The following is a 17,106-nucleotide window of genomic DNA, read 5'->3' as shown; positions in this document are numbered from 1 at the left end:
ATTTTAGTACCTGTCGTCATTGTTTGGCGGGGAAATTTTGCATGATGTTTTTTTTTTCCTTTCATTTAATCCTGGTTATTGAGTATACTTCACTTGACACAATGGTTTTTTTTCAAGGTAGACCGGGCAAAGCCGGGCAACGCAGCTCGTTCTTTTTACATTTCTTTGCAGATTACTGTGAAATGTAAAAAAATGACAAAGGTAAAAAGGTGACAATAGAATAACTTTCCACTAACATTATTATTTAAGTGCAAACTTTTTTTTTTTTTTTTGACAAAGAGAAATAAAATAAAAGAGTCACAAATGTGTACTTTATTGAAATGATACCATGATAATCAAAAACATCCGATTTCCGGTAAAGCAGCGCTGATTATAATTACAGTCAATGAGTCTGCATATTTGGCTCCGTGGTACAGTGTTCAATCAGCATTTTACCCTAAATTTTCATTTCCGACAAACGATTTCCTTTCCGGTCAATTCAAAGAAATTCTGCAGTACAATGCTTCATCTGCATTCGCCCTAAACTTTTTATTTATGTCCAAAGATGGCTGGTAAAAACGACATTTTTAGGAACATTTGGGGACTGAGTCTGGGAAGGCACACGTTCTGAATTCTTCATTGAAAACCGTCCCAGCGCCGCAATGGAAAAGGTAGACTCGATAGCCCATATCTTTAGTTGGGCTTTTTGGCTGACAGATGTAAAAGAGTTTGCAGTTCGTGGGGTGTCGGAAATATCCGCTACTTGGACATGGTAAGAAGTCTTCAGACGTACCATCAGTTGATTTAGTTGTGCTAAAACTAGATTTGGTGGAGGATTTGACTGGAGGATAGCTGGGCCTGGGAGAGGAACTTGAGGAGTGTCTTGTTGGAGATATATCATTATCTTCTTCAAGACCAGTTTCATCGGGAAGAGGTACAGATGTTCCGTTAAGAACTGAATTTATGGTTGTCAGCAAAGGGTAACGGAAGCTATGACACTTGCCTCTGAAGTCATCTGTTTCGATTGACCATACCATTGCTCCACCCAATTTCATTTTACGTAAGTAATCGACCTAAAAGTAGAAAAAAGAAATTAATTTTCGTAACAGTAGTTTATTACTAATTACTCACATGAGTATTGTACGGACGTCACCTGAATATTGAATTTCATATTGAATAGCTGTTCTGTTCTATAGCGTACGCAAAGTGAGGCTGCCATCTTTCCCCCAAGTGCCCATAATTAAAATGAACTCCGATGCATTCCGTTGGGGATTTCGACCATAAACCAAAACCAAAACAATCTCTCTTAAAAATGAAATAATTTTCTGATCGCACAATTAACACTTGGTTATACAATATTTAGCTTACTTATACCATTAACTTTAGCTTAAAAGAATAATTTTTATGGTTTCAAACAATTTAAAAGCTACTTTATTATTTAATTACTTTTATAGTTTACAAAAAAAGTGGCTACTCAAAAAGTAAGTAATGGCACCTATTTAATTTGCTTCTACTCGCCATTGGCGACCAGAAAATTTTCTCAGTCTTCATCTGTACTAAGTGTGTACTTTGAGCCATAAACCACAAACAAACATTTTCTTTTGGCATTTGTTTCTGGTTATGAATTCACCACTGGAATAACTATGCTTCTTTTTTCTGCAACTCGTTTTGATACAGCCATGTAACAAATTTGTTCCTTTAGTAGCAGTGGCGTAGCTACAACGTTTGTCCCTCAGGGCGGTTTCTCAATTTGCCGCCCTTTCGTTGTGAAGTAGCTAATACATTAAACTAACAAAAGTGTTTAAGTTAAAACTAGAAACTTTATTTAAGAAAAAAAAAGATTTATTTTATTCCGCACTATTCTTGTAAAAAATTTAAAAAAAGGCGGGTGGGGGGTCAGAGCCTACATTTGGAAAAAATTGCTACATTTACGTCAAAAATCGCAATTTCAGGCAATGTTTAGCAACGATGCTGAGAGATTCCGCGGTGTTACGACGTGGGTCTGAGTGTTGTTGCCTCAAACGTTTCAACCGCATCTGCGGCGGTCATCTTCAGTGTTTACGTGGTCGAAGCTTCCAGGGAAGCGACTTCCTAGCAACTGATGCAGATTTCGAAGTGTTGTCTATATTTATGTGAGAAGAGCTAGCTTTTCCTTCGTTTTTGGGTCAGGATTGACGGATGACCGTTTGTCCTTGCTTCTGGTTGGCTGAAACTTCAGCTCTCTTCATTCTGGTTGGGGAGTGGCAGCTGGACGTACGTCGCTGCTTCAAGTAGGCTAAAAGGATCTCTCGGGATAATCCGTCTAAGTGCAGCATGTCAGAGTTTGTTGATCTTAATGCCTTCTTCCTTTTTGTTGAAATTGATGGGATGTTTAATGAAGTTCTCTCCACCAGCTTGGACACTTCCGATAATTGTTTCAGGGTGCTTGGTTTTACACGTTTCATACCGTATACGCCAACGTCCATCTGTCCAATGCAGTATTAAACCTGAGTCATTGGAATAAGTGACCTGTTTCCACTTAGTGGAAGTTCTGTTGTGGAATTCCATTGTTCTCTGCCGATGAACAGCATACAGCATAGTTGCATTAACCAGGTCTCTGTTTCGGAGGCACATTTAAGTAGCAATGTTCGCTGAACCGTCTTAGTGTAGACACTGTTGCGCTTGGTTCATTTGGGCGGACAATTGCTCAAAGGTTGCTCGTCTATTTGCCCGAGCGCATCTTCACAGCCGTCCTTCACCTCTGCTATCTATATCCTATGGTGAACTACGTATGCCACGTGGCTGGTATTGGATAGTGTCATTTTGCCTTGCACGGTATACTTTTACCGTGGTAGTCCGAGAACAGTTTACAAAATTTGCTGTTTCAGGAATGTTTCCACCCTTGACCCGAAAGCCATTGACGTCCTTTTGGACGTTGGATAATTCACTCCGTTTCTGCGTGACTGCAATAATTGAAAAGTTTTCTGAACGCTTGCAACACACATTATATATCCATCAAATTTGCTGATGACGCGTGCCTTCTGCGGTTGGTTATTTAACGTTGACGTCAAAAGAAGGCGATGGTCAAATTAATATGACTGGACTGTAAAAAAAAAAAAAAAGCTCTGAGCATGCGCGTCGAAAGTAACAGGTGGAGCACTTTTTATGTCTAACTGCGAACCTTTTTGTGCATACGTGAATTTTTACCCGTCTGTCAGTAGTGCCAGTCACTGGTAAACAGCTACTGAATCAAATTTTGGCAGAAAATGAACTGCAGCAAGTGAAGACCTTTCAGAAGTTGCATACTGTTTCTGGTGACGATTTAAAGCACATTTCTCGGACTTGGTTTAGATGTTTTCGGCACTCCTGTGGTTCAGCAGGTTCCTTACCCTCCTAGTGTTGATCCCTGCGACTTTTGGATGCCTCCCAAATTAAAGAAACGTGCGAAATTTCAAACAAGAGAGGTCATTCTGGCTGCAACGATTGCCGAACAAAAACTTTTCTGAAATAGGCCTTCACAGTTCAAAGAGTCTTTAACCATCGCAGCATTATTGAGAGAAGTGTCGTGAGTCTCAAGGGGACTGCTTTAAGGGGGTTTAGGTTTCCTATGCTCCAAATATGCCAGTTTTTTTTTTCATCGACCAAAGGTCGTATATTTTTTTAATTGACCTTGTATATTCCGCTTACCGTAAGTTACAATACATTTCAATCTCTATAGATTACATACAACAATCACCACACATTTGCACTTCCTAATTAAAAAACTTACTTTTTTAGGGACACTCCTGATGTCGTCATAGCCGATCCATTGTCTGTCTTTGAAACAATAAGGAGCTTGCACGTCGTTGTCGACGACAATTTTCCAACCTTTTTCCTTTTTAAGCAGGGAACATATCTAGGAAGCAAAAAATAACAGCTTTAGTTTCCAGTGTAGGGTGGACCGCTTATGTGAACTTCAACAACATTAGGTCGAAAAGCTAGTGAATATTTGTAAAGAAAAATCGTAGTGGTTCTACTAATACATTAGTGTGCACTGATTACGCGGACTACATTACTACATTCAACCGAACTGTGCAGTGATTCAAAATACCTTTATTATTATCACTTTTTTATTTACCTAGAAAGAGAAATCGAAAATACTTTCCATATGCAGAGGAGCCCATGAGAGAAAAAATGGTACAGGCTGTGCCATTGAAATTTCAAGGAAGTATTTTTATGTTTTTTGATCGGGGAGGGGGGGGGGGCGAGGCGGAGCTCGCATTCTGAGGGATACTCCGTTGCATTTGAGGGGTTGTGCCATCGCTCTTGGGGGGGGGGGGGGTCGATATCCTTGCTCCGATCAGTATACCTAAGGAGCAGTAATAAGAAAATATGAGGTTTTAATGAAATTTGCATATGGAACTTACCTCCCCCCCCCCCTGTCTAAAAACAAAAAAGCGCTTTAAAAAAAAAAATGCTTGCACCAATAGGTGCCATTTTGATAGGGTGTGTAGTAATCTTGTTAGAGTGTGTAGTAGGAAGGTTCGCGCATTTAAAAACGAAGTGGTGTGAGTGCCAAAATTAAAAATTTGGAGATAACTGTAGTTGGGGCCAACCTAAAATGGCAGCTGTGGCGTACATAGCACATCCGCGGGGGCGGGCCGGAAGAGGTATGAGGGCGCACGCTCTGAAAAAATTACCCTGTATGTTAAAGTTGAAAAAAAAGTTTTTTTTGGGGGGGGACGCACTTGCAAATCTTGCAAAGGGGGGGGGGGGCGCATCGAAGTCTATCTATGCTACTGCCTGGCAGCATTCTGAAGGCTTAGCAGATCCTAATCACCGCGTTACGACGCTGCAAGTTAAGTTTGCCCTAACTAGAGCCACTACGTAAGACAAGCCGACCCGGCAGCTTAAGTTAAGCCATTTTGGATTGGATTTTCATTGTTGTGGGCCCAGGGTTACCAGAATAAAGTTTCGGGCTTTGCCAAATTGGACAAATATTTTATTTAATAAACAATTCAAATGCCGCTTATTATTGGGGGCAAGTGGGGGCTCAAGCCCCCCCCCCCCTTGAAATTAGAACTTCCTTGCTTTTAGTACGTTTATCTTTGCAAAAACGTAAAAAAAATTCTTCTCCAGCCATTAATGAATAAATTATTTAAAATGTCAAATTTTTATAGCTTTAATCTGTTCTGAAATCGGTTTCTATAGGGAAAATATCTGAGCCCTCCCCCCTCTTGAATTTTTGCATATGTGCGCCCTTGAGCTGATGCGTCGACTCGTCTATATAGGGGTTTTAGCCCTAATTATGGTACAAATGGTCGGAGTTATTCTGAACCGTTTTGTGACAGGAGGTGGTGATGGCATCCCTGAAAGGTGCTGCTATACAATATGATGTAGAAAAAAAAATCAATGAAAGCCCACTCACGTTGTTGCCTAATATGCCTAGCTTAGCATGCATGTTACTCGAAACAAGTGCACTTGGATCCCTTTTCGTCTCGTTGTGTCAATTAAGCAAACAATAGGTTTTAAATCACTCCTATCCATGACTTGTTAATCATAAAAGAATGTATTTAACCATGAAAGCACACACCAAATTACGACATCGAGACATTGCATTTTTCTCGCGAATTGGTGATCCTCAGTCTGGACGAGCTACAGAGCTGCAGACAGTATGCCTCTCATTAAAGCTGAGATTACCTTCACACTGGTAGCTGGGATTACCTTCACACTGGTATCTTAAATTAATTTCTCACACCAGCAGGAGTATGCAAAATTTGTGCGGTTCATTTTGTCAGGTAAAGATAAGACTGTCTCCAGCTTGGTTACGGCTACTTTAGACTGATAGTCGCTAATAAGCGTAAAATTGCAGTATCTGGTTGCCGTAAACGAGTTTGGTTGAAGCTCTGCCTTAGCCTTGGCTTGGGGTGGGAACTTATAGGTTAACCAGACGAAAGTGTTCAAATGGTCGGCATTCATGATTCTGTCATAGCTGATAACGCTAATTGATAGAATTCAAAACGCAGCTAAATTTTAATTGTCTTTTGGGTACATTATTTTTTAATCGCTGCTGTCTTCTCATAGTTTTTATAGTAAATTTTGTGATTGTGAATATTATTTTTGGAATGTCCCCACATAAAAAATCCAGATACCAATTGCAATGACTAAGTTTTGGATTCAATCGGTCAGCATTAAAAATTGTGCCTGGGCCAGAAAACTCGGCATTTGAACTTTTTCGTTAAATGATTGGTTTCCACCCTTTTCACATTATTTTGGTTTTTGAAACAGTTTTGTACAAATAGTTGTTCGTTTTATGTTGTTGTTGCTACTAATACCATTCGGATCTCTGAACCCGAGTAACAATTGCTAGTCGATTTAAGGGAGTGAGGGACGCCTTCCGTTTTAGCGAGAAACATTTAGGTGGAAGTTCGAATTAGTTCAGACAGCACACGATAGATGGAGGTATCATCTATCAACATGTGGAAATTTAGAACCAAACCAGGAGCTAAACAACTCTTGGTTTAGCACCCTCAGAAGTATTGATTCACGTAGTGGACTTGATGACCAAGACAGCATATTTAATGTACCCCAGTCACCATCAGTGAACACGGAGGAGCTTCGACCGACTGACATCGAAACCGGAACTCTCCAGTTTTGAGCCCGGTGCCTTATCGATCAGGCCATCTCGGCCCGTTAGTGTTATAGCCATTTAAAGAGGATATGCATTTTATTTGATACTCTATACAAATAAAATAAGAAAATATTCATCCTTTAAAATAACTGAAATTAAACATAAGTCGTTTAATAGGTTCTTACTTCATTGTAACCCAGCATTCCAGGTTCCCGGGTGAATTCTCCCGCCATTCCTTTCCCAGTTACGGGAGCTTCGAATCCAGTTACTGTTGAGCTCTGGAGAGTGAAACTGCGACCGTATAAAGGAATTCCTAATATTAATTTATGAGCCGGAGCACCATTTTTCATCCAATACTTGACTGCGTAATCCTAGAGAATCGACCAATCACAAAAATAGAGGTAATTAGAATGAAAAGAAACAGAAAAGGTTTGTTCATTCAGTTTTTCGTCAGCAGCTTTTTAAGCAAATGATACCTATCTCACTTTACAAGCATGATGCTATTTTAAAACTAACAAAAGAAAGTGTAAATTTAAACGTTTGGGGGTGCGTTAACAGTTAAAAGTAGGTTCAGATCAAAGCAAGCCTGCATTCTCGTATAAACATGGATTTTCTAACATCAGCTATGTATCAAATGATCTAGGTTGCAATGGGGTCGTTTCCAAAATTTTAAAAGTATTTTTTTCTGAAAGAGCATGCTTAAAAACATAAGAGCTGACCATTTTTGAAAAACTTTTACAAAGTTTAACATTAAAAAAAAAAAAAAAATAGTTTAATCGGTGCAATTTCATTATTTAACGCTTCTGCGTATGACATCACAAATGATGAACTGCCATTCACTGTTGCCATAAATCGGAGAGCAATATTTAATTTGCTTCTTTACTCACATGTATTGGCAACGATATGGTTGATAGCAACCGTAGAGAGCAATATTTAATTCGCTTCTTGATTATCATAACGTGGAAACGCGGTAGACAGTAAGCCTAAACATTCAGTGCATTAGTGGAATTGGTGGAATACGCGGCAAAGCTCATCATTTGTGACGTCATAAAGACCACGCCTTGTTTGAAAAATCGGACATTTTAAAAAAATTAATTAAAAATAACTGTTGGGAAAATAAAAGTATTTTCTGTATCCATTTTTTTTTTTTTTTGCTCATTCTATCAACTTCAGTGACTAAAAGTAGTAATTTTGACTGAAGGAAACAACCCCATTTTTTTCCAACTACCTCATTATTGGGGGGGGGGGGCTACGATATAGTTAACACATATTTTACATTTTGATACTTCTCGTTTTTGTTTTTAATGTTATGCGTCAAAATAAAATTACATGGAATATTATTACTATTTTCATATCAATTAACAAATTCAACACCTTTGTTAGTATATATTTTTATTAAAAAAATATTTAAAACAGTTTTCGCAATGCATCAGTTACACCAAACAAACGTGGATCGAGTTGAAACACAAATGAACAAGCTGTTATGTTGAAGTAATAAGCAACTAAATGTAGTTTTTAACAATTATTTTTAAGATTCTCATTAAATGTTTGAAGATTAAATCCGAGTTAGATGATACACGTAAATCTGATTTACAGTTAAGATGAACATAAGTATATCGATCTTCTTCGAAATACGCTCTTTCAAATATTTAAACAGGAATTTCCTGCTGTCTTTAGGGTTGTTTCTATGCATTAATGGAAAAACAAAACCAAAACAAAAAGCCTTTAAGAACTTCCGAGTTAAATTATTACATATTTTATCAACTTGACCCAAACAACGTCATAACGTTAATGGGGCTTTTTCTTTAGTCAAAAGTCACTGAAATTAATAGAATAAGCAAAAAATAAAAAATAACATAGAGCCAGAAAAAACTTTTATTTTCCCATCAGTTATTATTATTTTTTTTTTAAATTTTTAAATGTCCGAATTCGGAAATAAGGCGTGGTCTTTATGATGTCATAAGTAATGTATTTGGGCACGCTACTCCATTGCCGCGCTAAATGTTTACGCTTTGCTGCCAACCGCGCTGCCAGGACATGATAATAGCATTAATGAATGGCATTTTATCAGTTGCGATGCCATGTGCAGAAGCGTAAAAAATGAATTTCCATCTGCGCACCGATTGAAATCGTCTTGTTTTAAACTTTGTCAAATTATTTAAAAAATGGTTAAATCTTATGTTTTTAAGCATGCTCTGTCAGAAAAAAAAAATACTTTTAAAATTTCAGAAACAGCTCCATTCAAAAACGGTGAAACAACAGCTTCAAATGTAAGCAACTTTCTATTAGGTAAAACTATGATTTTCATTCAATGAATAAAAATACAGTAGTATCTTGCTTAATATGATGTAACTACTTAAGCATTTCTTAGTACATATGAAAAAACAAACATAAAATTTACTTTTATAAAGAAAAAATGATTTGTTACACATAGCTCTCAAACGAAAAAATAGAGGTTCTTCCTCGTACGTAAATCAAACTAGAGAGCGTAAAATCGGTTGCTTCTCCTGAAGAGTGTCAGTTTTGTTCTCCTGTATAAAAGGTACCTAGTCTCCCCAACTATCTTATTTTTGTCAAGTGATTTATCTGCACTGCCTTCCGAATATTCTTTATTAAGCATCTGTTACTAAGCCTTGGAAGGCTGCCATAACACAATAAATATTCATGATATTCAATTTCCCATCATTGTACGTATCGCAATAAGTTAATAATTATTGCTTTCAATTAAACTGGGAGTTTGTTTTCAAAGATCCATTCATTAGAGTGCGTGTCTTTAATTACGTTACGCAGCTTCTTTCTGCTTTCATTCTAAACACCTAAGTAATTAGATAAAAGCTGTTGGTTACGCTTCGCGAGTCAGCCGTCTCAATAATGAGCTGACATTCTGGGGAGGTTTCCTATCAAATTTAACAGGTAGGTGCGATAAAGAACGGACAAATGAAGGACAATTTATCTTTAGGTTATTGAATATGTACTGAATGACGTTAATAGCAGCAAGAATACAAAATGCACTTTTTGTTTTCCTTTTTTGAAGAAGTCCTTGATGGACAATTTTAGATTTGAAAAGAGATGAAATTTTTAAAGTATGAGAAATAAATGATTGATTCATGAAATACACCGCCAGCTCAGTCATTTCCAGCCGAGGACTGCAGTTTTGCTCTTATTAGCCCTCATCAGTCCGGCATAGGATACTGAGCTGATAGGGACTAAGCTGGAAATGGAGAACCTCTTAAGGAAGCCAAGAGTACCAAACAAACTGGTAGCCAATATAGGCTTAGCGCAGACCAGACGAGTGACCGAAGCAATGGTTCGGTTCAACTCGGGGATTGAAGGCAAGGCATGGTATATTCAGTAAATTACCGGGCCCCCGAGTTGAACCGAACCATTGCTTCGGTCACTCGTCTGGTATGCGCTAATCCTATATTGGCTACCAGTTTGTTTGGCACTCTTGGCTTCCTTAAGAGGTTTTCCATCTACAGCTCTATCACTTTCCTATTCCGGGCTGATGAGTGCTAATAAGCACGAAACTGCAGTCCTCGGCTGGAAATGACTGAGCTGGCGGTGTATTTCATGTATTTCTGCTTTAGCCCAGGCTTTGGGCGGTAATTTACTGAATAAATTATTGATTATTTACACTTTTGTTTTAATTATAAAGTAAAAACTGCAAAAAAGAAAAAAAAGTACATGAAAATACAAAAAATAACATCCTTTATGATAGATTAGTGGTACCCGCACGGCTTTGCCCGTAATATAAAAATTAAAAGGTCTTTTGGTTCCGCCTGTATTTTACAAATAATGTATGGTGAATTTTCTCGCCAATTGGCTTGTACCGACGTTACGGTTCCACGTTATGATAATTTCGTATCTCGCTAATTGGCTTGTGCCCATTTACGGTTCCACGTCATGACAATTTCGTAATTAATGATAGTTTTTTTCTTAAAGTTGGAATAGAAAAAGAACCACATCGAATTTTCGAAAAATCGCTTCGAGGTGCACACCCCCATGCTACAAACTAACTTTGTGCCAAATTTCATGAAAATCGGCCGAACGGTCTAGGCGCTATGCGCGTCACAGACATCCTACAGACATCCTCTGGACAGAGAGACTTTCAGCTTTATTATTAGTAACTAGTGATACCCGCACGGCTTTGCCCGCAATAGAAAAATCAAAAAGTCTTTTGGTTCGCCTGTGTGGCGAATTTTCTCTCCAATTGGCTTGTACCCATTTTACGGTTCCACGTTATGATTACTTCGTATCTCGCCAATAGGCTTGTGCCCATGTTACGGTTCCACGTTATGATAATTTCGTAATTTACTCGTCCATCTTATGATATTTTTTGTTCTTAAAATTGGAATAGAAAAAGAACCACATCAAATTTTCGAAAAATCGCTTCGAGGTGCACACCCCCATGCTACATACTAACTTTGTGCCAAATTTCATGAAAATCGGCCGACCGGTTTAGGCGTTATGCGCGTCACAGACATCCTACAGACATCCAGACATCCTTCGGACAGAGGGACTTTCAGCTTTATTATTAGTAATAAAGATAAGTCTGATGCAATTAAAGAATCAGTGAAAAGCAGTAATTCAACTAGCCAATGGTCACTCTTTCTTCTTATTGACGACCTACTTGATGTTCAGGTGCAGTCAGCACATTAACCGCTACTTGATACGATGTATAGGACTAATCATCATATTAATCTTTCACAGTTTAAACTATTGCTAACTGCATCGCCCGGCTTTGCACGGTCTACCTCGAAAATAAAAGTTATGTCAAGTGACGCGTGTTCAACATTCAGGCTTGAACAAAAAAAAAAAAAAATCAATAAAATTTTGCGGCAGATTGCAGAAAAATAACCAAAAAGTAAACATTTAAAATCCCCCGATCACAGACAAAGCCTTTAAAACAAAAGCAAGAATTTTACTTGTTCATATTCGAGAAAAAAAAAAGGGCAACAGATTTTTCGTCTCAATGATTTTCTTCACGCTATAAATTTTAATAAAAGAATTGTTGCGGAAAGTTGAGATGAAGCACTGAATAATAATTTGAATGAAGGAAAACCTTCGAAAAACAGGGAAATGAGGGAAAGAAATATTTTTAAAAAATAGCTGAATACTGAGAGAACTAAGGAAAAATATCACAATCTTCCAAAACTGCAACAAAATATTTTAATAATAATTACCACATTCAGTTTTTTGTTTGCAGCAGATTCAGACGATCTGGGATATAGAGGAGCATTGTGACCCGTGACAGTATCCCAGCCTCCGTGAAAGTCGTACGCCATTAGATTAATCAAATCAAGATACCTGAAAAGTATAATCAGAAATGATTAAGTACCGTAAAAACCAGAGAAACCGTAGAAATAAGACACTGTAGTAAATTAATTTCAAAACAAAACTTTTTTAGTTGCATGTCATTGGTTTTGTTTGGATTGCACAAACAAACAAGACCATCAGTGCGGGATTTCGGGGGGAGCAAGCGGAGGCCCTTGCCCGGGCGGAAACTTCTGGCGGCGGCAAACTCACCCCTTTCGTTGGAACTGGATATGAAAACTTGAAGGAGGATGGGTAAGGGCAGCAGTTTCAATTTTTTGCCCCGTTTGCTCGCCAATGTTACGGTTCCACGTTATGATAATTTGGTAGTTTACTCGTTCACGTTATGATAATTTGTTCCGTAAAATGTTCTTAAAATTGGAATAGAAAAGGAACAAAATCGAATTTTCTAAAAATCGCTTCGTGGTGCACACCCCATGCTACAACCAATTTTGTGCCAAATTTAATGAAAATCGGCCGAATGGTCAAGGCGCTATGCGCGTCACAGAGATCCTGAGAGAGAGAAAACCAGATATCCAGACAGAGAGAGATCCAGATATCCAGAAAGAGAGAGATCCAGCTATCCAGACAGAGAGACTTTCAGCTTTATTATTAGTAAAGAAAATCCATGTCAAGTATTTTTTGCTATTAAATAGAAAATTTTAAATCATTGCGTTTTATTTCCTTGTCAGCCAACAATGAATTCGGTTATCAATCGCGTGAATAAAGGCTTAGCCGCTTTTAAAATCTGCTTTAAAACAGAGGCGGATCTAGAGGGGGGCCATGGGGGCCATGGCCCCTCCCAAAGCCTTGTGATTGTAGGAATTTTTTTAAGAAAAAAAAAGAAAAAAAAAATATGAGAAGATAACAAAATTTAACACGTGTGTTTTACTGAAAAAGAAGCATAGGCCTTAATTGGGAGATAAATTATATCCCTACCCTCAAAACAAAACGTTTATTTCCAAAAATTTTCTCCATCTTTTACATTATTTCTTTATTCCAACTACAGACACTTGGACGATCTCTAAATGCTGCTGTTCTCAGAGTATACCTATTGTTCATAAGACCGAAGAGAGCTTAAATTTTCGTTTTTATGGCTTTAATTTCGAAACTAGGGAGAGAACCCCCTTTTCCCATGCCCTTTCACAAATGCCTTGATGTGCAGCAAAAAATAGCATTTTAAGTCTTTTATTTGGAAAAAATGTGAACGGAAACTAGTTTATCCAGACCTTATCAGTTAATTTGCTTAAAAGCAACTTAAATGAAATTTTTTGAAACTTCAATTACAAACGATCTTTGATAGGACCCCCTCCCTCCCTAGTTTATACCGTGATGATAGCTTTAAAAGGAGGTTTTTGGAGGAGCTCACGAATTTTCCATCCCTTTCTAAAATATGTATAAATATAGTTAAAAATCGAATTTTTAGAGACTCAAATGCAAAATATTTCTAGGAAGGAAGGATTCTAAGCACCTTCACTCTTCCTTAAATGTAAGCAAACATTACCTAAAGGTGCATTCTTGGGATGGACAGCTGAAGAGCTATAAGAGCATTCATAATGACAGAATATTTTGGTTTCTAAGCTTTATTTTCAAAAACTATTTTGGGGCCAGCATCTGAAACCGGACCTTTCTCGGTACATCATTAAAAACAGACAAAATGCGTTTTTAGTTTCCTAATTTTCAAAAATTACTCGGCAATTTAAATTTTGAAAATTTTCAAAGGAGATTCCTAAATCCCATAACCTCATCTAATGTCTCGATACACCGAAAATTGAGTTTTTAAAACTTCATTTTAATAAAATTTCTGGGGAGTTCGGAGTTTGTTTAAAATTTTCGGATGGCCCCTCCCAAAACAATCGGCTGGATCCGCCACTGCTTTAAAAACACGTTATAATTCGAATTCTATGAAACAGGGAAGTTCGAAACATTCTATCAGACGCCAGACGCGGAAAAAAATTCTCTTTATTTTGGTATTTTAAAGTTTTTAACTATGTTTTCACTGTAATAATCGCAAAAACCTTTCAGAGGTTTTTAATTAATATCTTCGTTAACTGATGTCATCCAAAGATACAAGCTAGCCAAGAAAACTCTCGATCAACTCTTCATTCAAACAATTTTTTTTTTTTTCAAAATCGGTCCATCCGTTTAGGCACTAGAGTGCCACAGACAGATACACGATACATCTAGATACACAGACACGTTACACTTATAACCCCCTTCCTTTGTGTTTCGGGGGTTAAAAATGAAAAGTAAAACACCTTACTATTAAGATAAATAAATACCTTTGTGCTGAACAGTAATGTAAGACGATCATATAATTAGATTCCCTGGTTTCCACATACAAAAACTTGTTAAATTTTACTTTACTTTTTTTTTTTTTTTTTTTTTTTTTTTGACTTAAGGGAAAAGGCAAGACATATTGAAAAACTTAGATATCTTAAAACAGGATACATTCCACCTTAAAAAAAATTGCTTATTTTGACACTTCTGGTTTTCCCTTATTATGTTTGTCTTATCCAGGTTCAAAGCGAACTCCCAAAAACCATCTCTCCGTCCCTCTGGGGGTACGTGTACCACACTTTGGGATACATCTGCTTAGACCATTGAGATTGACCTTAATTTTTTTTTTTTATCTAAGCCTAATTCAAAAGGACTGCTCTGCTATAAGCTAATCCATCATTCTAAAAAGTCCATTAGAATTTGGAAATTTCACTAAACGAACAAATTATGCAAGGAAAAAAAAGTACCACTGAAATTCAAAATAGTTCGATAATTCCATTGGTTATGCCAACCGCTCAACGAGAACAGCTTCATTCATTTTTGCTATATGTAAGCGTTTAAAGTTAAATAAAGTAGTGAATTTTTAAAATTTTAAATTCATTTAATAATTATATCTAATAACAAAAATAATAAATTAGATAGCGATTTCAGTCAAGTTTTAGGCAAAATGAAACCCATAAGCAATCATGATTGCTCAAAAATAAATCTATGCGGCAATTATTTCTGGTCATTTCAGATTCAAAGACTGCAATAAAAAAATAAGTATTCATATGCGCATAAATACGTATGGATACTTTACTTTCTTTTTTTTCAGAGCGTATACTTAACAGAACAAAAACTTACTTTGCTAAAGCAGGAATATCGTAAGCAGAATCAATAGTGCTTTCTCCAGCAGATACTGCTGCTGTCAGCAATAAGCCACGAGGATCAAATGCTTCTTTCAAATCCTGAAATTAAAAATATGTATACTTAAAAAAAAAAATTGAATTTTGACCTCTTGAATTCAAATTATGTTTTTCGCAATCACGCGTGTGTGTGTGTATGTAGGCGTGTGTGTTTATCTGTGTGTGGGGGGTATGTGTGTTTGTGTAGGGAGTATGTGTATGTGTGTAGGCATGTGTGTTTGTGTCTGTGTGCAGGTATGAGTGTGTGGGTAGTTGTGTGTATGAGAGTTTGTGTGTGGGGGGGATGTGTATGTGTGTGTAGGCATATGTGTTTGTGTAGGTGTCTGTATGTATGTGTGTGTGTGTGTATGTGCGTGTATCTATGCGCGTGTGTGTAGGATATGGACGCAACCTGGAAACGGTTTTCGCTAGAGGAGCAGCATCGTAAGGCGGCCGGTCGACGGTGATGCTGCAGAGGGTGCTGGTAGGAAAATAAAATCATAGCACATCAAAACAGTCAAATGAAAGCAATAAGCAGTCGTGATTGCTCAAAAAAAAAAAAAAAAAAGAGCGATGTAGTATTTAGACAAAATTAAAGGATTGTTCAGTATCATACGCGGAAAAAAACATCCCCAACAGACCCACCTCAGCTCTTTCAGCATACAAAATGATGCAAAAAGATTTTCCTATTTGGCAACTATTGCATACATTGACATTATGGGAAAAGAACTACAGTATGCCGATAAAGCAGGGGTGCCCACCTAGGGGGGGGGGGGGTCATGGCGCACTCTGCGCTATTGAAATTTTTAGGGGGGTGTTTTGAGGGGTATTTTTCTCATTTTTGGGGGTGGCTCTTGATTTGGGGGTGGGTCTCTGCGATATTAAGGGGGTGCGCCCTTGCCCTTAGGGGGGTACCCCGGATAAAAACACACGATAGAAGCGGAGGCGGGAGGGGCCGGCCCCCTAGAGGGGGTCAACCTTGACTTCTAAAAGGTACCCAGATTCGAAGGAGCAAAAAAAAAAAAAAAAAAGAAAGAAAACAGTCGCAGAGGTTTGAGGGTGGGGGAGGGGGGAAACGAGGGCGCACAGGTTTCAGGGAATAAAGTTCGAGGCGCACAGGCGGGAGGGCGACAGGCTAGCCCTCCGTTGTATAGAAGTAGAACTTTAGATTTACTGAAGTTAATTAAATGATTAGAATTAAACTCACCCTTAACAATAGCACGAAGTTCTTTTTATCTTCCTGGCTACCGCCCCTATTTGCCGGATATTCCCAGTCCATATCCAGGCCGTCAAATCCGTACTTCGTAAGAAACTCGACGCAGCTGTCGACAAAGACTTTCCTGCTGCTGGCCGTCCTCGCCATGTTCGAATACTTCGTCGAACCTTCATTCCATCCGCCGATGGCCAGCAATGTCTTCAGGTGAGAATTCTTTTTCTTCAGGTTGTTGAATCTCTCATAAGCACCTTAAACATTGAATGCAATTAAATCAATTTTTGTCCAGCTTTAAATTACTCATGCCATGCGAGCAAATATTGAACAGCTCGTTACAGCACCCAGAAGCTGCAGTTTCGCTTTTGTTTGGGCTTGTCAGTCTGAAATAGCCATAACAGAGCTGAATGCAAAAAGACTCCTGATAAAGAAGATGAGTGGATCTTCATACTGGTAGCTATTTAACACACCTGCGAGAAGTCCGTATGTATATAATAGAGTGTCTCCACCTCGAAATGTAAGGATAGAGGAATAATTTATTGCCGGAATTGGGGAAGAATTGCAAGAAACTGTCGAACCGCTCGTTACAGTATCCAAAACTTTCTTTCGCTCTTGCTTGGTCTCGTCAATCTGAAATAGCCGTTGCAGGGCTGAAGGCACGGTATTTGCTTTAACTTTTGCTAATATTGTACGAATGGGGAGGGAGGGGGGGACTTGTTAAAATAAGAATAAAAAAAAAACAATTATGCATAAATCTTGATGTGTTTCCTTTAAATAAATTTTCTTTATCAAAACAAGACTTTATAAACGTCTTGTGCATTAGGTTTTTTTTTTTTTGTGCATTATGATTT

The 17,106-nt window shown here is 37.9% G+C and overlaps 1 protein-coding gene across 1 annotated transcript in view; it reads right to left on the bottom strand.

Annotated features, from left to right (window-relative positions):
- Positions 1 to 297: 297 nt before the first annotated feature.
- Positions 298 to 17,106, bottom strand: part of LOC129230012 (chitinase-3-like protein 1) — a 31,857-nt gene continuing 15,048 nt past the window's right edge. Inside the window, exons 4-9 of the mRNA XM_054864397.1 lie at positions 16,253 to 16,509; positions 15,005 to 15,108; positions 11,752 to 11,875; positions 6,754 to 6,939; positions 3,728 to 3,853; positions 298 to 1,052 (exon numbers count right to left, since the gene is read on the bottom strand). Coding sequence (XP_054720372.1) covers positions 567 to 1,052; positions 3,728 to 3,853; positions 6,754 to 6,939; positions 11,752 to 11,875; positions 15,005 to 15,108; positions 16,253 to 16,509 — 1,283 coding nt within the window. The 3' untranslated portion in view covers positions 298 to 566. The remainder of the gene's footprint in view (positions 1,053 to 3,727; positions 3,854 to 6,753; positions 6,940 to 11,751; positions 11,876 to 15,004; positions 15,109 to 16,252; positions 16,510 to 17,106) is intronic.

This window comes from Uloborus diversus, chromosome 9 (genome assembly GCF_026930045.1).
Source record: "Uloborus diversus isolate 005 chromosome 9, Udiv.v.3.1, whole genome shotgun sequence".
Taxonomy (NCBI): Eukaryota; Metazoa; Arthropoda; class Arachnida; order Araneae; family Uloboridae; genus Uloborus; species Uloborus diversus.
The sequence above is the reverse complement of the archived record's forward strand: the minus strand, read 5'-3'. Positions and strand labels throughout refer to the sequence as shown.